The 21,917-nt window shown below is 43.8% G+C and overlaps 1 protein-coding gene across 2 annotated transcripts in view; it reads right to left on the minus strand.

The window, feature by feature from the left end:
• FSTL4 (follistatin like 4) overlaps window positions 1-21,917 on the minus strand; it is a 234,106-nt gene that overhangs the window by 155,408 nt on the left and 56,781 nt on the right. For both annotated transcript variants that reach the window (XM_059825442.1, XM_059825440.1), the window contains one exon: window positions 5,873-6,121. In XM_059825442.1, coding sequence (XP_059681425.1) covers window positions 5,873-6,121 — 249 coding nt within the window. The remainder of the gene's footprint in view (window positions 1-5,872; window positions 6,122-21,917) is intronic.

Below are 21,917 nucleotides of genomic sequence, written 5' to 3' on the forward strand. Positions count from 1 at the left end.
TGAATCCATCTCACTGCCACTGAGGCAGCCTGTCAGCAGTGCTGCGAAGTTACATCGGCAAATATTAATTGCCAGCTAGGAAACCTGCCATTACTTCACACTCAGATTTTTCCAGCTGGAAAGACAGCGAGTGTTAAATGGAGCAGATTTCTTTGCAGTCTGCAAACCAGCCGACGGAGCAGGTTCGCCTATTTTGCAACCACTAAATGAGCAAAACATTCAACACCTTCTCAGAGATGTTTTGAAATGCTATTCTTTAGAGCAAATTACTTCTGGAAGTAACAAAGCACTGAACTAACACATGGACAACAAATAAAGTACAGAGGAAATAAACCGCCACCACCTGAGGCTGAATTCATATCTACTCGAGATTGCTGCAGTGATACACTGCACGAGTTATTAGCCTGCTTGGGGTTTTTTTCCCAAGTTTGTAATTTATTAACATTCAAGAATAGAATTTTTTCTGTCCACATGCAGAAGATTATCATTTGCTGTAATTAGAAACAAAACCTTGTGAGAACTGGAGGAAAGATATATGAGAAGTTGAAAATGAAAGATGCCATTTAGGCCCTGAAATCGTAAGATTTTGGGATGATGCGTGTTGGAAGAGGCCTCGGCATGGAGACATTTAGTGCAGGCTCAGACCAGGTTGCTCAGGGCTGCTCCCAGCCAGGTCCTGAAAGCCCCCTGAGATGGAGGTGGCACCGGGGCAGCCTGCCCCACCACCCAGCCATCCTCGTGGGAGAACCATCTCCTTACATCCAGGCTGAACCTCTTGTTTGAGCTTTTCCCCTTGTTTTTCATTCTCCCACCACACATCCCTGTGCGGAGCCGGGCTCTGGCCTCTATACTATATGCACATAAGTGTCATGAGATAACAAGTTCTTCTCGCCCTTTCAACGTGCATGCACATGTGTGTACATGCACACACACCCCAGCACACAGGCATGTACGATTTGAAAGACTATATATACGTTCCTAGTATGAAATGTTGTTCTGAGCAACAGTGAAAGGCTTAACCCCAGTGGTGTGATCGCCTGTGTAACAGACAGGAGGAAGGCAGGTGGTTTTCCACAGGGATTTCTTTGCAAAACATGTACAAAAATATGATTTGTTATGGGGCAAGAACTGTCGTTGCGTGAGGAGAAAAATTATTGCCATTATTTGCTTAAAAGAAAAAATATTTTAAGCAATGGGACCAAATTATTGAAAAAATTACTACTGACATTTCAGGAGAGACTGGAGGAAGGAGGAGAATGGGACTGGAACACCAGACATGAACGTGCTTTTATAGGACCCCATCTCTCCACATAAAACTCTGTCAGAGCTCATGAAATTAGAGCTTTAGTAGAAGTTGGACTGAATGGACAAAAAAAATGAATAAAGTAATCGGCGCAGGTACAGAGCATTTACCTAATGGAAAAGTTCAAAAATTTGGTCAACTAAGTTGGATTGAATCCATGCCAGAGCACAAACTAAATCTGACCAGCTGCAGTCCAAAGCCGCTACACAGCCCAGCAAGAAAAGCCGAGCTTTTTGTAAAAATCCTAATACACCTGGATAAAGGGGGGATGTCAGAACTGGAGAAAATAAGGAATGAGCTTGGGGAAGCAAGGCGGCTGCCTTCCTCTAGCTGGGGCTTGGCTCTGGCAGGGGAGCTTTAGGACTGCTGATCTCGCAGGAAAGAGTGGGGAGGGAAAGAAAGAAGTGAAAAATTACTCCTAAATCCTGAAAATGGAAAAGCATAGCTCTAAACAGAAAGAATTTCTCTAACGTATGTATACTGCTAGAGAAGTACATTGCTCCGATGTTGCTGGAGAAAGGAAGGAGATAAGGGAAGAAAAACTGTATTGAGTGGTGTATGCACCGATTTTGCTGGCCAAAAATAATGACAGAAAAATGAGCAAAGAGCCCGAGTGGGTGTAAAAAGTCAAAAGGAAAGGAAAATGAATAGAAGTGGAAAAAAGGGGACTACTGCTATGGGAAAGCAAAGCTTAGTCCAAATCGCTGCACTAAAATGATATAGCTGCATTATCCAAGGCATTTATTCAAATAGGAACGTTTCCAGGCCAACTGCTCATTTTGGACATCTGTGGGACAATTGTCATTATGAGCACAGATATCTTTCTGGTTTTCACGGGTATTGGGAAGGCTTTTGGGGAAGATGAACTTCTTTCTTCTCCTCTTTAGAAAAGAGCAAAAGCATTTTATCCTCATGTATTTTGTTAGCCAGTCAAAATCACCACCACTCAAATCAAATGACTACGGAAACTCACAGAACAGTGAAAATAGAGAAAAACAGAAAAATCCGCCACGTAGTAGAGAAGTCTTAAATAGAATGCTTTCCTATGGGAAAACCAAACTATGTCTCATACCAGTGAAGGCAACTGGTTCAAGGAGAATTTGACCAGCTATGAGTAGGAGTGACATTTCTCCTGAGACCTCTGGATATAGGACTTCTGCTTTACGGTATTTCCCTTTGGGCTCCAAACTCTTAAGTGAAGTTTTCCACCTATTTATCATTTGCTTTGTCAACTGAGAAAAAGGGATGGCATTCGTATTTTTGTGCACTGGGGAACTGTGCTGTACCAGAGGGTGCAGGATGAAGCCTGGAGAGATCTTTCCTGCTGGGACCCCTCATTGCTTCACACCCCCATTTCCACGTGCTCCCACCTTTGACATGAGGTCCATTCGCCAGCCCAAGCCTTGGGCATGGTGGCCAGCTTAGCCCAAAGCCTGCGCACCAAGGACCGACACCCTCCGTGAAATCTTTCACAAACGCAACATTGGCGCAATCTACCCACGTTTGCCAACACCAGAAAGCCGATGTCTCCACCTGGCCCACCCTCCCCCAGCAGGGCTGTGTGATTTGCCAGATTGCTCTCAAAGAGACACATATTAATTTCAAACAATGCCATGGGGCAATCGGGATGTCTGAACACAAAAGATTAACTTCTTGGACTCTCAAGGTTTCAGGGCGCCACTTAATTCTAGGCTGGGCAAAGGAGAAACCAGTCATTTGCCCAGAGCCAAATTCTCTTCTGCTCTTACTAATACTAATGCTAGTACAGAATGAAATGCTAGTGAGGTAATGCTTCTAGTCACATACGAGTATTTGCTATACACCAGTATTTACAAAGCACTTCACATGTGATGAATATGTTAAAAGACCTAAAAAATCCTTTCCCAAAATACACAAAAGAAAATAAGATCTTTGCTGTTTGCTTTGTTATCAGTTTACTATAGGCAGACCTAGCTCAGTCACCAAAGTGGAACCAGAGTATTTGGTCTCTGTCATACTTTAAGGCCATCCAGTTTGTCACTGATAACTGGGTAAACTGGCACAGCACACAGATGCTATCTGTGGTGTCCCTCAGCGCTACGCAGGGACTCAACTCTTAATTGAAGAAGTCAACTGGGACAAAAAAAACCACAACATGAAGAAGCCCACTTATCAGCCTAATTGTACTCAAATAATTACACTATCTACTTGATGGAAAACAAATAGAAAGCATGTGCCTACTGAAAGATGTGCACCTAATATCCAGCTGAAACAATACATTCTGCACCTTTAAGATTTTTCTCCAAAGTCTTACGCTTTATGTTACATTCATAATGCTGCTTATAAACCTGTAGCTTAATTGCTTACTGCAAATCTCTCTTTTGAAGAAAAGACTATCATTCTTGATTTACAAGTAGGAGACTGAAGTACAAAGAAACGAAAAGATACACAGAAGGTTGCTCAGGAACTGCATGGCAGAAACAAGGGCTGAAGCCAAATATTCCTACGGAGTCCCACTCTGTGGGATTGTTCCCACTTTTGAGGTAAACTTTTTTCCTACTTTTTATCTGGGCAGACAGCGGTGTGAAGTACTACTTTTATTTATTCATGCGGGAAGAGAAGTGAGTTTGTTTCTTTCTTCCCTTCCATAAAGCTGTTATTCTGCTGAAAAGCAGATTTAAGCAGTGCTCCATGGCAAGAGTTTAAGGGTTACTTTAAACTGGGACACAAAACTACTACTTTCTGACATCATTTCATGGTGTGTTCAGGAAAGTATTCAAGCGTGACATTGTATCATTAGGTATAATACAGCCATTGCAGAGGCACTGATTACTGCAATGAGAACTCATTTTCTTTAACACCATATGCGATAAGGAGTGAATAAAATCCCAGGCCAGAAGCATTGTTGTAAAAAGGCAGGCAATGCCTCAATGAAAAAACTGTCTGAAGACACCTTTTGGGGAGTCAGGGGAAGAAAACCCGCTGCATCAAGTGGGGTCGGGGGGCTGCTGAGCACCTCTGAAATTCAGATCTGTATCTCCCCTTTCTTTGGGAGGTTCCTCATGCTGCAGTTCCCATCTGCATCTTACCCAGGGATGGAGGCAGTTTCCAGCCAGATCCATGCCCTGATCTGACTCAATACCCTGAGGCAGAAACACCAGCACTAGGAGCAAGGCGCAAGCATCCTTTTAAAGCGCCAAGCAAAAATCCCTCTTCACCTTGACCTGCTCATGTGCTGTCCCTCCAAATATGCCTTTAGGTGCCCCCATTCCATGATTAGCTTCATACAAGGTCTATTGATCCTAGACCTAATTACCTGCTTTGGTAAATTGAGAGTGTGCCTGTGACAAACTAAGCCAGCTCAGCTGGTGTTCACCGAGTCAATCCTCTGACCAGCTCTCTTCTGTTTCATCTACACCCAGACCCTCAAAATAAATGAGACTTTGCAATGCTGTGCAAAGCAGTGCCTAGATAGCTCCGGAAATTTTGGGATGGTCTCGGTCTCCGAGCCTCCTCCAAGGCACAAGAACGGTAATGCTTTTCTATCTCCAAAGGGTATCACGAAGATATATTAATAAGACTCTTTGAATGGGCTCCTCTTTCTTAAATAGGCTCTTCTAGCATCATGTTAGTAAACGAGAACCTGTGATGGATAGCTCTGTATACAGCCAAGCTCCTCAGGGGCTCAAGTGCCCAGTGAGCTGAAGATAAAGGAATTATTTTCATGTTTGATCATGTAAATGTCACTGGATATATTTGAAACAACCCACTCAAATCTTTCTGTAGGTATATGGAGTCATATTTGACAATAAGTTTTCAAGATATACTTTAGCAAGGCCTTTATAAGACCTCTCATTAGAAGTAAAATAATTTACGACTTCTTCCGCTCCCTGGCATTTTACCACACGCTCCTGCGACTGCAGCCTCACTGATTTGGGGCAGGATGGTACATGGCATACAAAATACTAACAGAAAAGACCCAGGACTCCATCGCTTTGGTGATTTGGTGCAATGATGAGAATTAAATTTGCTACTGAACCAGTAAAACAGCTGAAGATGTATACATCCTACCGGTAACTGGAATCATCTTTAAAATTATTTAAAATTCTCTTCTGGCTGTACACTTTCTGATCCTCTTATTTCATCTAAACAGCTCCTTTCCTTTACCCGTGTGATTTGCCCAAGTAGGTTTTTGTTTCTCATTTTTGCCACAAACTCTTTGTAATACCATATACCTTTTTCTTCACGTCTTTGTCTTGTTCAAAGCTTTACCAAATGAATTGGATCGTAAAAAAGTTATTACACTGGCAGTTGAAAATACTGAGCAGCACAACTACAGTGCGCACCGTGCATACAGTGACGTTAATTATTTACCAGTTCCCAGCTTGATTACATTTTGGGTGGTGATGACACTCAGGGGCTTAATAGCTGCATAAAACATTGTGTTATGTTCTACAGTGTCCTAGAATAAATCATCTTTGAAAAATTTATCTCTTAGAAATAAAACATACCATTCAGCCATTTATCAGGATTACGGTGAGATAAGCGATGAAGGTTCTACAGAAGTATTTATTTTTAATGACGCCCTACCTTTGAAGAAACAGTCCTTGCTGTGGATAATGTAGATTTTCTTCCTCTGCAGACAGGAGGCTCGATGCAGTTGACAGTGATTTTCATAAAATTTGCCATCAGATCCACACACGGGCATGTAGCTGGACTTGCAGTCTTCTACGCATCTGCACTCGGGCTGGTCGGTGTCCTTGTTCACGACACACTTACTCCCCCGGCCGCAGTACTTCTTCTCACATGATGCATGCAGGCCATCCTGCCCATAAAGCACTGGGAAAAGCAGAAAAAGTCAGCGTGAGCAGTATTTGCCTAACGGACCACACTCGTCTCATGTAGCAGCAACAACAGTTACAGGAGCTACAAGGCTTCCGAGGGAAAAAGCATCCCCCTTTGAATAGCAGCACAGCCGCAATTTGGAGGAGGTCTTCACATCTGTGCTCCCAGACCTCCAGCTCTCACTCACCAAAACATCAAGCGTGCGCTGAAAGGGCTTTACTGAAAATCGATGGACACTGAGCCATTTGTTCTTTTAGCCCTGTGTGAAACTAGACCCTGGAATAAAATCCAGTGAGAGTACTTCAGTGCCCAAACTTTGGCTGTGAGATACATTCAGAAAGCAATTCTGAAAACCTACACTCCTCCAGCCACAAAACCCACGATGAGCTTCATTTTGGGCAGCAAAGCGTCCTAACTGCCGGCACGTCAGCTTCTGTAGCGGTGTCCCCATCCACAGCCTAACTTCCACCCTGCAAGCCTGAAGCAGAACATCCCCAAGGCTAAAATTCAGACGGGTTTCAATGAAAGCTTAGACAGAAAATCGCTGAGAGCTTTTGAAAAAATTACACCCAAGAAAGACTTATCACTGAAGTCAAGGGAATATTATGGGAAGATGCTTCTCGCTGTGAAAGTGACCATCAGTATCTATTCCTACGCTCTGAATAATAACACAATGAAAAATGACTTTCTACTACTTTTAAGAATTCATTGGATATGTTCTGAACATTACTGTACTATCTGCTGTTTGATACTATTACAAGGCTAAGGAAGTTGCCCTTGTGCTAAAACATTTTCTGCTTCTGAAGTTTCCTCACTTAAAAGCTTACAACAGAACATTATTACAATTCATACAGGACAGGGTACTTCCAAACAAGCCATTACTCAGAGCAATAATTAGCATTATACTCAATGAAGAAAGTTTCAGGAAATTAGATTATTCTATGCTAATTGGAGTACAAAAAGTTGAGAATTACAAAGGGATTCTGCAAAAGGCATAATTAAAGCAACAATAAACATTTCGTAGCACATAGCCCACTGCCAGCCTTGCGCAGCCTTCCAACAGCCGCCGCCTCCGGCTGCACCCACGCCAGCAACTCCGTCTGAACCAGCAAGGCCGTTCTGAAGAAAATCCCTGTTGTCTGCATTTACCACGTGTAGGTTTGGCTCTCAGCGAGGTTTGGGCATGCGCTAGCTTCCAGAGGAAGCTCAAGTGGAAGCACTGCTCCAGACATGCTCCAGCATCCAATGGGACAAATCCTGCAGCACTGCAGCATCCTCCAAAATGCACCCAGGGCTCCTTCCTTCAAAGATTTTTCAAGTAGCAGAACAGTTCAGCCTAGCAGAGCAGACCAGATCTCATGCAAAGACCTCCCCCATCACATGTGACGGTGATGCAAGGAGCATCAGCACTAGCTGCTTCGATCTATCAATCTCTTTTTTATCATGCTAAATTCCTCGCTAACATCGACATAGCCCCTGCTTGCACAGCACTTTATGCCAGTATGAAATGCCCCCGTGTAGAAGCTACAGTTCATCTACTAGTGATCAAGGGGTTAAAAGCGTGTGCACAAAGAGAAGCAGAAGTTTCCATAGAACCCCATTTTGCTTTGTCCCTGTTAAGCCTTTGTTTTTATCACTGTAAATCTGAAAGGGAAAAAAATCTGTTATTGGAGGATTAACTATTTGGCTCAATAACTCATTAAAATTCCTCCAACTTGGCAAGCTAAGAAATATTGACTTTTCCTGACTTATAATAAACTAGAAGGTCAAAGTATCTCTGAGCAGTGCAAAAAGTACAGTCCCTGAAAGGAGTATCTAAATATTCTTCATTTACTTTATTAATCGTTCCAGAGTTTCTGCAAAACGTCCTCAAGAATGCAAATTCTGTGACCGCTGGGAGACCTCACTGCCAAGGCCATCTGCATTTACGGTGTCTGCTGTAGGTCAGAGCAGCACGAAGGATCAGGGCTTGAGGAAGCCCTGGTTAAGCATCCTCCTCCTCTCGGTGGCAGGACCTGTACCCGTACAGGCACTTGGCTTATCCATCGCAATCCAGCTCAAAGACATGTCTTGGAGACTGTTGTTGATGCTAAAGATATTTAAAAATCAAGATTCAGGAGCTATTATTGTCTATATAAATGCAATTAAGATACAACTACGGCAAAGCCCTTCCTGTGCTGTCCTGATTGCTACAAATCGATCTCTCGGAGCTAGCACCAGCTGAGGACTGCACCACGCATCTCGCTGAAGGTTATTCCTGCCTCCTCCTTCACGGTGGGCTGCTCTGATTTAATGCATCGGGTCACATCTGGACAGGCCACAGCTGCACCCTGCCCCGACAGCTACTGCAGGCACCAGCAGCAGCAAAAACCCTCTTGGAGCCTCAAGTATTTTTGGTGTTTTGATTTTTAATATAAACTTAGCATTACTGAAGACAAACACTATTCCTATTGCAATGGAAATTTAAAGCATTTTAATGATATATCAAAGATCTGGTTAAGCACCAGCTTATAAAAAAAGACAAAATACTTTGGCTTTGCTACGTCCACCCTGGTTACTATGGAGAAACCACACGTTTATGCCTCATTCACTTTGTTCACAGTTTGGTTTGTTCTGTGTTCCCAGATGGAGAATTCCTGTTTAAACACACCTAAATTGGGTAAGGAGGTAGGCAGGACACCCCCCCCCGCAAAGAGCCAGAAAGGCAAGATTCACGTATTTGGTAATCCTGATGCGCTCCTACAAGTCCTCCGAAATCTGCGTGTTTGCAAGCAGAGTGTTAACATGGGATGTCTTTGCCAGAATCTGATGATGTTGATAGCAGCTCTTTAACTCAATTGTTATTTGCATAATCCTTTGAAGAACTAAAGCTCCCCACAAGCACGCTCAGCCGTACAGACGGCCCCTCCGCCCAGGAAGGGCAGTAACGGGATGTGAAACAGAAGGGAGCCACTGGAAACCAAGAGGAAAGAAGGTGTTTGACTGCAACAGCACTGTTGTCTTTATCCAGGTAATTAATTAATCCGGAGCAGCACTGCGCACCGTGGAAAGGGACCTTCCTCGATTGCATCGAGGTGCCTGCTCTGGTTGATCCCATGGGCAGCACCCGAGCCGGGAAGGACACCGGCGTGTAGCTCAGCAGCACGAAACGCACCTGCCATCGCTATTTTTTTGTCACATTATTAGAAGTGACTGAATTCCCCACTCTTATAAGGATTATTAAAAACAGAAATGGGAAAGCTAATCAAGTGAAACTACCAACTAACTGCTCGTGGTATTTACAAGCCCCACTGTACTGCACAGAAAAAGGCATAATTTATTTAATTTATTAGTCGCAAAGAAAGTAATTTACTTAGGTTAAAAATTGATCATCTTGCAAAACAAGCCTCTTTTCAACTCTAATTAAGTTTACCCAACACACGCCTAGAGCCTGCGTTGTTATATTGTATTAAAGCCAGGGAGAGGAAGCCCATTCGCATACGCCCATGAAAACACGACTTCTCAAATTGGTTTCTGGCTGCCCCTGAGAAATTTGGAATTCCAGTGGAAAACCAACAAAAGCTTGGTGCAGGCAGAAAAATGACTGAGTTCAGCAATTTCATAAGGCTCTTTAGCAGGCTGCCTTCATCTCAAAGCAAGACTTTAATAAGAAAATGAAGTCGCTGTTGCCCCATTGGAGAAAATGTGTCCTCTGGCTGCTCATTAATTCATAAGGACAGAGACCTCATCTACCTTTTACACGCTGCTAAATATGTTACAGATCAGACTATGGCTCACAGGCAGTTTTTTTACTCCCAAATACAACCCTATTCCTTACTTCAGCAAAAAGAGTTGAAGGGAAGGTTGGGTTCACGACAAGCACTGACTTCAATTAAGACCAACCAGACAAACCCATCACACATACAGCAAAACCAAAAACTAAACAGCTCTATCCTATTGCTACTCATAAAAAGCTGCTTATACACTACAGAAATGTAAATTACTACATTTACATGTGAAAAGACAGTTTGTCTTCAAGTAACAGTGAGTTCCTGTAGACAGCTGGACATCCAGTTTTATTGCTGAAGGAAAAGTTTAGATGTTACGTCAGGACTGGAGCCAAAACTGGAAACTTTAATTACGGGGCACTGGAGACTGGTATTAACTGAAACTGGAAGCTTCAGGTCCTTCAAAGGTGATGCTGCACCTTGCAAATCTTGTAACAAAATAAAACTGGAATCAAACCCTCTACAACAAGATAGAAGTATTCAGTCTCTAGACTTTGTTACTTCCATTAGGTAAACTGCTGGGGTAACAGGTCAGGAGCTATTCCTCCAGCATCCTCACATCAGTTTTCCAACATTTTTCCTTTCCCACATTAAATAATCTTCTATTGTCTAAAATGTCACACCTGTAAGCACTATTTACTGCTGAAAAACATACATTGCCAGAACACGCAGATATATACACACACAATGCATACACACACAGGTGTATGTCTTCAAGTATGTATTTACACACACCTATTCACGTACCCAGATTACGTATGTTTACACCACTAGACACTTCCCACACACTTGACTTGCCACGACTTCACTTCTGCTGATGGTACGAAGTCAGATGCTGCAGCACAGCACTTTAAACCTTCCTTCCCCAGCACATCTTTAATATACCTCTTGAATAACTCATGGTTGGAAGTAACAAAAGTTCAGATGCATGACTGCTGCACCTGGCTTCCATCGGGTTAGCAAATGCATGTGCTACACAGGTTGTTACTACCGCAATAAAATAAGAAATGAAACATAAAGCAGGAATTTCATAATAATCTGCTCTGTGAGTTTCTCGGTTTTTCATTGCATGCCTGTTATGAAAATGGAGAGGCAGAAAAGCCATAGTAAATCACCTCGAATAGGGGCATGGCAACAGCGTATTCATTATCTCCATTACTAGCCTCTGGTGCTGTAATTTATTTATTTTTATAAAGCAAAACCAGTGACAACTCCTGGAGAATAATACTGGCAATGAGATGTGCTTCAAGCATACATTTTTGCTACGGATGCAAACTATTTTCTTTCAAGGTCCAGGAGATAACTGCGTGTGTACCTGTGTGCACACCTTTGAGCAGGACGGAGAGGGACACATCATCCTTGGAAGGGAAGGACAGAAAAATCGGTCACTTTTACTAATTTAGATGCTCTGCATGAAACAAGAGACAGAATGACATAGAAAGCCGCCTCAGAACAAAAACTAGCAAACCTTCCCAGATGGCCACATTATTTCAGGAGGGCTCTTGCAGAGTTTAAAATCAAAACAAACACCAAAAGGAAAGGAAAATCTGCTCTGGAAAGGAGTCTTGCAACAAACAGTTACAGTGATGACACCACCACCAAAAGAGACGCTTAATCTGCGTCCACAGTTTAAAATCAAATACAAAGAAATTGGAGTTGCTCAACCAAAGTTCAGTCACAACGTGCAGTTATTCTGCTAACAGCAAGGAAGCACTCAAAAATCATAGGAAAATTTTCTACATCAATTTTTACATCTGAAATCAGTGTTCAGTGTTACTTTCTGTATGTCAGGATTATGAAACCCATTCAAGGTGATACCATGAAAAGGCATTTGAAAAATGTCCAGTAACTACGCTATTCCTAGTGTAATTAGCCTAATTTTTGCCCCATTTCAAATCCCTTTAACTATTATGACATCAAAAGCTTCATTAAACATTAGTTTTGGACAGTATCATGGTTTAGGAGGGTACTAACATGAAAAGAGAGACAACAGACATGTACAAACCAAAACTATCTAAAGCATATATGCAGACTACTGAGAAAGAAATACCAGCCTGTATATGAGACCATATATATTTAGATCCTTGCCATGAAACTCTACCATGCACAATTTCCTTGATTGTTCTCTCCTTGGAAGAGCTACTAAAGAGGCAATTCATAAAATTGCTCTTTATTAAATGTTTAGATAAAGTTATCTATGATAGGTACTGCATATTGAAGGCAATTTTATCACATTACCACTGTGCAGCAAGTATAGACCTAAATCTGCTGGACTGTCGTGCACCACACCTTGCCCTGCGTTTGCAAGCTGTCTAGCAGGTCTCCACAACCAGCCAGCCAAGAAACGTCACAACATTAGTATATCACCAGCATATTGCCCACATTGATCAGAAGGATTTAATGTTCCCTTGGGCACCTGTATTTACAGTGTTGTGGGCAAGGCAGTGAAGCGAGGTAGCAGTGTATGTCTATGTACATGCACATGCGCATACACAGGTGTGTATTTTACTTCATTGTGTATTTAATTATCTCACTATTGCACAGTCTGAAGAATGCACACACTTGCCAGTATCAGATCTGGAGGGAACAGATCACGTCAATACTTTGGTTTCTTTGGTAAAACTCCTCATCAGAAGAACACAATCTTCTGAAGGAAGGCAATGAAATTCCCATAGATCACTGCTCAAAACCAGTCTCATTGCCTTTAATCTTGCTCATCAATCTTCTGCCTGCCCCCTTCCTTTACTCTTACTCGCAGGACCAGCCTTACTCCTCTTCCTTGTTTTCAGCGGTCTTTTATCCTTTGACCAGCACAGCAAGCCCTAGCGCTCTCTGGGCTACTATAAACGACATGAGACATCAATAGCGCGGTGTCATGCATCTTTCTGCTATTCCTCCACTGAAGTTCTTGTGGCAGAGATTACGAAGAGGTTAGAATCCAATAATGAAATAACTACAGATGACTTGCCTGTTTTCCTGGCGATTTCTGCAATTGCATTACCAGTGGAGTTGCTGGAGGCAAGCCGAACAGCCTAGATCTTCCCAGTTATCCGCATTATTAACCTTTAAATCTGTCCATGCATGTCGCCTTTTGCTCGCTCCCCTTTTGCCCCCGACACACCATCCGAAGCTTCCCCCGAGGGCTGCCTGCCCTGCGTCTCGCCTCCCCTGGCTCTTCCACCCTCCGGAGCCACAACTCGCCATGAACCCAGAGACCTCCACCACACCGTGCTACCCCCAAACCTCCTTGGCTTAAGGCAGCAGTCTCTCACTGCCACCTATTTTTCAACATCCAATTCCAAAACTTTAACAATTTTACCCTCGCTTTGACTACTTCTACTTGGTTTATGGATTTCACCATCCTCCAAGTGCATTGGGCCATGCTGCAGTGGTGGGGGGACACGCATGGCCATCGCTTTTCACTAGTATGTAAAAGCACAGGACATTTTGTGGTATTAGCAATGGTTCGAGAACAGAAGATGCCAAGTTTCCATCTGAGGGGTATTCTACAGTCTCACAGAAATCTCCCCTTTTTCTATTTTTTTGACTCATTACTTTGCAATAAGACCATTTATCAAAAATAATTGCATTTGTTTATTGTATGCCTATTTTCCCCTTACATACACACAAACCAAATGTTATTTCAGATTGGATAGAAAGATGTTTTCAGTTTCCTATTTATTTTCTCATTCAATGCATCAGTTTATAAGGCTCATTGAGAAAAAAGAACAGAAACAGAAAGCCAGCTCATCATTGTGTTTGTCTCAAAAAAACATTATTCCGATTATTTATTTTCGGTTGGAAGAGGAATAGATAACAAGCTTTTATAATTAATATCCATTCAGCTTATTACATTACTCTTGAATTCCACTCTTAGTAAAAAAGTCACCTGACTTGCACCAAACTGTAGAAGTGCCACTGCACAGGGTTTCAACGTGATTGATTAGAGAGACCTCTGTTAGCGTCATCACAGCAATGCCTGTGGCAGCAATTCCATTAGCGTTTCCTTTTCTCTAAGAAGTGCACGTTTGAACCTTACAAATGAAGTTGCATTCTTGAAAAACATTTTTCAAGCTATGTTAAAGCACAGCTCAAAAAACGTGAGGTAGAAACACCAGACTTTCACCTGTTTCCCTTGCTGCTAGAAAAGGATGGAGGCTGGCAGTCGGTACAACCTAAAAATACAGTAGTTAAATACCAGGTCTCCCAGTAACTTCCACATTCCACCCGGTTATTAGCATTACTTGGAAATACTTGGTGACTTGGAGGAACAGGCTTCATTCTGCTCCACCATTAGAAGCATTCAACTGTGCAAACAATAAGGGACAAACACTCAAACTGAGCCACCTCAGTGAGCCCCTACACCCAACACACCTCCTCCAGCAGCCAGAAATAAAATTCTCAAAGCAGCCACTTTACCAAAGAAAGCTCTTACCCTCAAAAGGAAGTGAGCGTGAGCCTGCAAATCCACCTCCAGGGACAACTCGGTCTGGTCTGCTAGGACAATAAGTCTGTGGGGTCTTCTACTGTCCCCTCTCCTGCCCCTCCCCTCCCAATCTAGATTAATTTTCAGGGATTGAAGTTTCCAGTGGAAGTTTTATCAATAGCTGCATACATGTACGACCTGTGACGCTTCTGTCATTTAGTACTACGCATAAACAAAGGCAGACTGCTGTGTGAAAATTAGGGACTGGACTCATCTCCGAGCCCCGATGTTTTTCTGTAAAAGTTGCCATTTGCTGGAAACAAATGGAGAGAAAAGGAAAAAAGTATTAAAGCTATTTAGTTGTAATGGGGTTTGTGTTAGTGCAGGTGTTTTGTATTTGGGCGTTTTTCACTTCTGGGTAAAGCGTAATGCATGTTTGACTCATGGCTACTTTACTTGATTGAAGAGGCAGCCCCGGCAGCAGGATTAGTGGCATTCCGGCATCACATCTAAATCAGCATAAACTTCCTGCTGGAAACTGTTGAGGTTGCACAGTGTCTTTTCACATTTTTTTTTTCCCCCCCCAAGACATTTCATTTATGTTTTCCTGACTAGATGCCTTAGAGCCTCATAGATTACAAGCGTAGGAGTGTTACCATATAACAGAAGTGTGAGGCAGGAGCCAAAAAGGTCCATTATGGGGAGAATTACAAGCACGCAGCTACTGAACGAGGATGTATTACATCTGCGTTGGGACACAGAAGAAAGGACATTTTTATAAATCAGTTTTGAGCCATTCTTCAGACAGGGAAATAACTGGTGGAGGGACCTTCCCACTGACTCCATGCAACGAAGCTGTTTGCTCATCCGCATGCATTCCCTCTTGTCATTCTTAATCATTTAATTTCAGTCTGAGAAACCTGCAGCATGCAAATGGTCTAAGGAGACAAAAAGCCATGGAAGGAGCCTGCAGCGATGGAGAAACAACAGCTTGGCTGCTGCCCTTGCGCCGCCTCCAACTCCTTCTTCTACATTGCTGGTTCAGCTTTGCAAGGAAAAATATTATTAAAAATACCGTAGGGAAGGGGTGAAGCCCTGGGGAGTATCAGTTTGAAGAGCCGTTGGCCGGTACAGCGCAACACTTCCTAGCTGTTGACCACAACCCCGCTGTAGTCTCCAAGAGCATCACGGGTCACCTGCAGATCACCCCTAGGACTCAGCAGCATATTCTGCATCTTTTATAAGTTTGACCTGGGCGTATGCTGCAGCGGCTGATGCAGTGAGTGATTTCCTTCTAGGCAAAGGGAGAAAAGATATTTTGGCATACCATGTCTGTGGTGATCCCTGCAGTTATGGAAACCTTTTCTGCTGAAAAGGCTTCAGAGGGACTCCAGAGAAGGTCAGTGGGACAGCGAGGAGACAGCAGTGAGTGTCTTCCAACCACCAGCTGTGCTGGCACAAGAGAGGGGGCCGGGACAGTACATACTCCAGCCACAAACCCCACCAGACACCCCAGACATTTTCCACTTGAAGCTTCTTTGAAGCTGCTGGAACAATCTCACAGAAGCACTTTAAAAAGAAATCTGTACGCATTTATATATTTATTTTTTAAACAGAAGCACCACTGCAGGAAAAGACCCAACCATTTCTGACCATAACATGAATCAAACCGCTCTCTGAATACAGAAAGTGGTGCCTCAACAGACAGAGCAAAGCACTGCTCAAACCTGCACTCACCAGGTCTGGCTCACACACAGCTGAAATGACTTTTTTTCAGCTGCTCTGAAACAAAAGAGAAACTTGAACTTCAAAGAGCAAAGACCAAGCCTCACCCACACCTCCTCCAAGCTAGCTGTGAGATCTTTCCTCCTAACCCTCTGTGCTGGGAGCCCTGCTGCCAAAAACACTGCACCAGAGAAATTAAACTGAGTGTTGGTCTCTTCTCTCAAGTGACAAGACAAGGCTGCCCAGGGAGGTGGTGGAGTCACCCTCCCTGGAAGTATTCAAGGAGCATGTGGATGTGGCACTGTGGGATGTAGCTTGATGGGCATGGAGCTGTGTGGTGTTGGGTGGGTTGGTTTTTGGTGTGTTGTGGTTTGTTGTTGTTGTGTGGGGTGGTTTTTTTGGGGTTTTTTTTTTTTGTTTGTTTTGTTTTTGTTTGTTTTTTTTTTGGTTGGACTTGATGATCTTACAGGTCTTTTCCAACCTTAGTGATTCTGTGACAAGAGGAAATGGCCTCAAGTTGCACCAGGGGAGGTTTAGGCTGGATATGAGGAAAAATGTCTTTCCTGAGAGAGCGGTGAAGCAGTGGCAGAGGCTGCCCAGGGAGGTGGTGGAGTCACCATCCCTGGAGGGGTTCAAGGAACATGTGGCCGTGGCACTGTGGGACCTGGTTTAGTGGGCATGGTGGGGTTGGGGTGGTGGTTGGACTTGATGGTCTTACAGGTCTTTTCCAACCTCTGTGATTCTGTGAAATTTGCTGCCTGAACAGGAGTGACGGGAGCGCTGCCTCACCGCCTGCACCAAGCAGGGATGCACAGGAGATCAGTGCATGGCACATCGCTGTCAGCGTGTCCAGGACTGTGTCCCACTTTGGGAGGGATGGCAAGGAGAGGGGGGTACAGGCAGAGAGCCAGCGCTTCACAGAGCCAGCAGCCACTGCAGCTTACACCAAATACTTCACTACTTAAAAACCCGCCTAGCTTTTTGAGCACAAAGGGAAGCTTTCACAATTAGCCATTTGCTAGAAAGAGAGGCATACTCAAAAAAAAACAGGACTGCCCTTACAATTAGTAAGGACAGGATGTGCCTTTAAAATATTATTTTTATATGCATTATGCAATGCTTCTCAGATCACGTCCATAAAAACCTCTATCAGTACATTTGATTTAAAATGATAGTAAATCCACAAAACCAGCATCTGTCAGCAGGACAGCCAAACAGCAAACGTACACGTTTCATGGAGACTGCAAATAACTCTTAAATGAACATGTTACTACCCAGCGACGGCGATCCGCTCAGCAGCTCGAAGGCTGAACAAAGTTGCGCTGACCGTGGGTTGAGGATGTTTTCAGATTGTCGCTAAGTGAACACACGTAGGGAAAACTGGATTCAGATGCACGCGCTGCCAGGCTGAGTGAGCCAATTTTAATTGGGATGCCACCAAAACATAAAAAAATACTACATACCCCCCAAATTCCCCAACTATAGATGTGCCCTAGCAACTCCCCGGCCTCCAGTACCCGAGACCACAGCGCATTCAAACTTTAATTCAGCGCTGGTCAGCGTGCGTGAGCAGTAAATGCTCCGTGAGCTTGAAGACAGCCTGAAACATTGCCACAGTGCAATACCAATCAATAGCCATTTGCATTCCCCTTTCCCATCTCTGTTACCTTTAATGAAGTTCTTTTCCAAGACTAAGAAATAAGGAGAAACACTTTTCTAAGCAATCGCATCCAGTTCTTCTGCACCTTATGCTAATTTTGCAATCCTTGACTGGGTTAATTTTCTATTTGTTGTCTAACGCCAGGACACCGTTACACCCCAGCACTCCCGTGTTTTGTGGGCACACCATTTTGTTTCACTGCCTGCTCCATCCGGGGCCAGTGTTAACGCACAGAAACCTTCATATCGTACAGGACAACACCTTGACATTTTGGTCACGGTCAGCAAATGCAGCCCAGACCTAAGAGCCTGTAGTTAACACCAAGCCTCCTGTCCTCAGGGCACTTCTATTTCTCACCCCATTCCTGAGGCTTGTACTTTCTCAGCAAAAAGGAAATTACCCCGACTGTGATTGAAGATTTATCTCTTTCCTAAGACAGTTTGACTAACAATCCTGGTCCTGAATATCAGATTTCAAGACCTCTTCTTATTCCTCAGGTAAATACCCCCAGTACACATTCACCCTCCTTTGCCAGCCCTGCACCAAGCAGTTGGAAGTATATGCATCAACATCTTAAGCTCCCATATTAAACAAAAGACATTTTTTTCATCCCCACTTACCCTCCAGCAGTCACTTCTCCCCATGCTTCTTATACAAAGCAGGACGTAAGAATTAACGCCATTTCTACTGCATTACAGACCTTTTACTCCCTCCGCATTTGCTCTGTGCCAAAGGAAGCATTTTAACATGCATTTACCTGATGGAAGAGTTATAGGCTATTGAAAGGATAACGCAGTAAAATGAAAAACCTACTAAAAAGCTATTTTGAAAGTGAAAAGCCTTTAAACTTCACATACTGTTAAAACTGGCTCGGAGGGTATCAGTGCAGAATGGAACATTAGCACTGAAACACTAACATCAGCTGCTTTTTTTTTATTCTCAGGACCAGGAACATCACCAGTTTCTCAAGTTGAGACTCACAATGTAAAAAAAAAATCCAGAAGAGGTGAAAATAGAGAAAAATATCAGTAACAAATTAAGAGTTTCTGCAGTAGGTGTATTTTTGTTTCAAATGTGTTTGAACTTAATCTGAATTGTGTTAATTTGCACAACTGGGCATCTGGTTCAGGAAATCGCCCAGTGGGGCACAGAGCCCTGCAGCCACCCACAACGAGCTTTATCCCCTCGCACGGCATCAGTGCTGGTCCACAGCCACGCAGAGAGCCCACCTAGGACTTCTCTTGCTGCTAAATGTAGACAGCAGCCTGCACCTAAGGGTGCGGGAGCACTCCTCATTCATCCACGCCAGGAAAGCGTGTGGAGAGCTGAATCCGAAAGGGTAGATATAAAATAAGAGTACACGTATTCACTGCCTTCCCTTTGAAAGTGCTCTGTACAAGGAATAAAAACAAGCAACAACGGATAGAATCAACAAAACGTTGTTTCCCTTAGAACACAAAGGCACCAAATGAAAACAAGAGGGTCACATTTAATAGCAGAAGAGGAAAAGCTTGGGATAAAAAGCAGGAATAAGCCGCAATCATCAGTCATCAACATCAGAGTGTATTGGGCAAAAGCAGCATTACAGGGCTTTTTATTCTTTTAAGGAAGGGAATGGAATAAAACTCATTTCGGTGCAGGGCATATTTCAGACGTTAAGCTGATCCACACAGATCCAGCACAACTGCACAGAGGAGCACAAGGTCTGCAGAGACACCCATGAGGCCAAGGCAGTGGTTACATCTCAACACGAGTGCCACGAAAGCCCCAGAAAACCAATGCCACCAGTTTAAAGCTGAGACACTTGATGAAGGGTGGCCAGCATGGAGCAGGCAGGCACTGTATTTCAGATTTGAGGCTGGAATTAGGCTCTTCCATCAGTTTATATTTCAAATTCCCTGGTGCCTTAGAAAAACTATGTAAATCTATTCAGTCTAAAATTGAGGGACAACGCAAGAATCTCCCCAGCCTGTCCTCCCAGTCTCTGTCATTACAACTAGCTCCTTTGGATTAACATACGCAGCTCTCGGGCAGCTTTGGGGGAAAGACGTGATGACGAACCAGATCAAAAGAAATGCCAGAGGGGCGGCGTTTTCCCCAGTCGCTTTGAACCACTGATCAGAAAGGAAAAAAGAAGCAAGACTCACTATATTAGACTCTGTAGGAGTAAAGGGAGGTAAATAGGAACATCCCATGCTAAGGACACAGCCCTTTTCCCCACGCACATGGAGCTCAACTGACTAATTCATCGGCAGAGAAGAAACTGGTGCTGCCCCTTGACAAGGCACCCAGGTTCTCCCACCGTGCAGGGTCCTTGCAGGACCCACCACCACCTCCCCACGAGCCTGGCGTGCATGTGCGCCTGCTCAGCATTTTGACACAGGAGCCGATAGCTTGCAAAGGAATCACATGAGCAGCGAGAGAGGGATGACTGGAACAGCCTGGGGAAAAGTTCACTTTCAAAAACATTTGCTTTAGAGACAAAAACCATCTTCATTCACCCCCAGCACAGCTCCTCACAGCCCCCAGCCACGGCTGGACGATGCAGCCCTCCTCGCATCCTTGTCTTCCCTGCACGCGACTCCGGCGGATCAACTGCAATACAAAATTACTTCAACCCACTCGTAATGGGAGAACATATCCAGCGGGCAAAATCCAGCTAGTATTTTGTGCTCATGGTAAATAGGATTACTGGCAGCAGTGAAAAGTGAAGCCCTCTGCTGAACAACACACTGGGGATGGCAGCTGCTTTCCAGCCTTGGACTGCAAATACCATCTTGCCAAAGCTTTCCGTACTAATGGGGCCCATTTTCTCTATAGGAAAGGAAAAGGCAGGAGAGAATTCAATTTTTATGCTTCTGAGTCTCCTATTGATGCACATGTGTTCAACTGCTCCCGTTCCCATTAACACCCAGCATGGGGAGATTCAGACAACTTCATAGCTGCTACAAGCTGGGATTGTCCAACAGATAGAGAAAATGTTTGGGAAAAAAAAAGGGTTTATTTTATTTGAAAATTTTCTGCACTAAATAATGTAGCACAGCTTTGACTTAAAAACCTGTACTTCTGAACGGAAATATTTGTTTGTAGCTAAAGTATAAACCAGAGTTGACAACTATTCCCGTTCGTAATCCTCACCAACACCAATGGGCGTTGCATTTGCAGAGCAGGTCTCCACGGGGATCCCGGAGGGTGATTTACCGACTCCAACACAACTTGCAGCCACTAAATGGCTGCCTCCAGGTTACTCAGGTGGAAGAACATGCACAGTGCCCACTTCAGGGGAAAAAAAACATCCAAAACTGTCAATGAAAAGAAATCCCTCGGGTCTCACCATGAAATGGAGTGAATGACCTGCCGGCAAGGAGAGGGGGAAAAAAAAAGGGAAAATGAGTGAAAAAAAGCAAATTGCTCTCAGGGTGCAATGACAGGAGCGATCCTGAACCAAAACCAAGTTGCCCAAAAGTTCACATTTAAAGCCGTAGCTGTCTCAACAGCGCCCACTTAAGTGGATAAAATGCATGAAAAATTAAAAATTACAAGATCTCTTCCCATGTAAATGCCTCTCCATTTGGAACAGGGCTCAGATTCCCAGGAACAGAGTTTAGGGGCGAGGAGAAAGACCATTTTTCTTGTTTTGTAATGTGAAAACCCAAAGCACGTCCCTGGTTTGCAACGAAAGGGCGACCACCCGGGACAGGGGCTCGGCGTCCCCAAGGCAGCACAGGCGGCTTCGTGGGCTCAAACCCCCTTAACTGGGCCACCCCTGCCCGAGCAACCGGGCTGCAAAGGCTGTCTGAGACTTTCTCCCTCTCGATTTGTTACACACATATGTGCTGGCAATTTAAATTGATTTTATACTGAAATATTGCTGTGGGATTAGATACCATCGCGTGAGGTGCAGATGTATTTAGTAGCAAATACATAGTTATTAAACAGAGGGGTGGGAGAATGAGAGACTCATCATTCAATACTCTCACTTAAAACAAATACTGCATTTTTGAAAGGAAAAGCAAGGCTCTCGTTTCTTCCTCTCTTGCGCGTCTTTCCCAGCACAACTATTTCATGCACTCAAACTAAATAAATGCCTGAATGTCTTTGAAGACATAAATTGGGATACAGCAAAGAAAGCTGCAAACACTGAGCTTTGTACTGCACGGTCCAAAGGGAGTCCACAGCCAGGACAAGGCAGAATGCATTAAATCTCAATTA

Source organism: Gavia stellata, chromosome 16 (genome assembly GCF_030936135.1).
Source record: "Gavia stellata isolate bGavSte3 chromosome 16, bGavSte3.hap2, whole genome shotgun sequence".
NCBI classification, from domain to species: domain Eukaryota; kingdom Metazoa; phylum Chordata; class Aves; order Gaviiformes; family Gaviidae; genus Gavia; species Gavia stellata.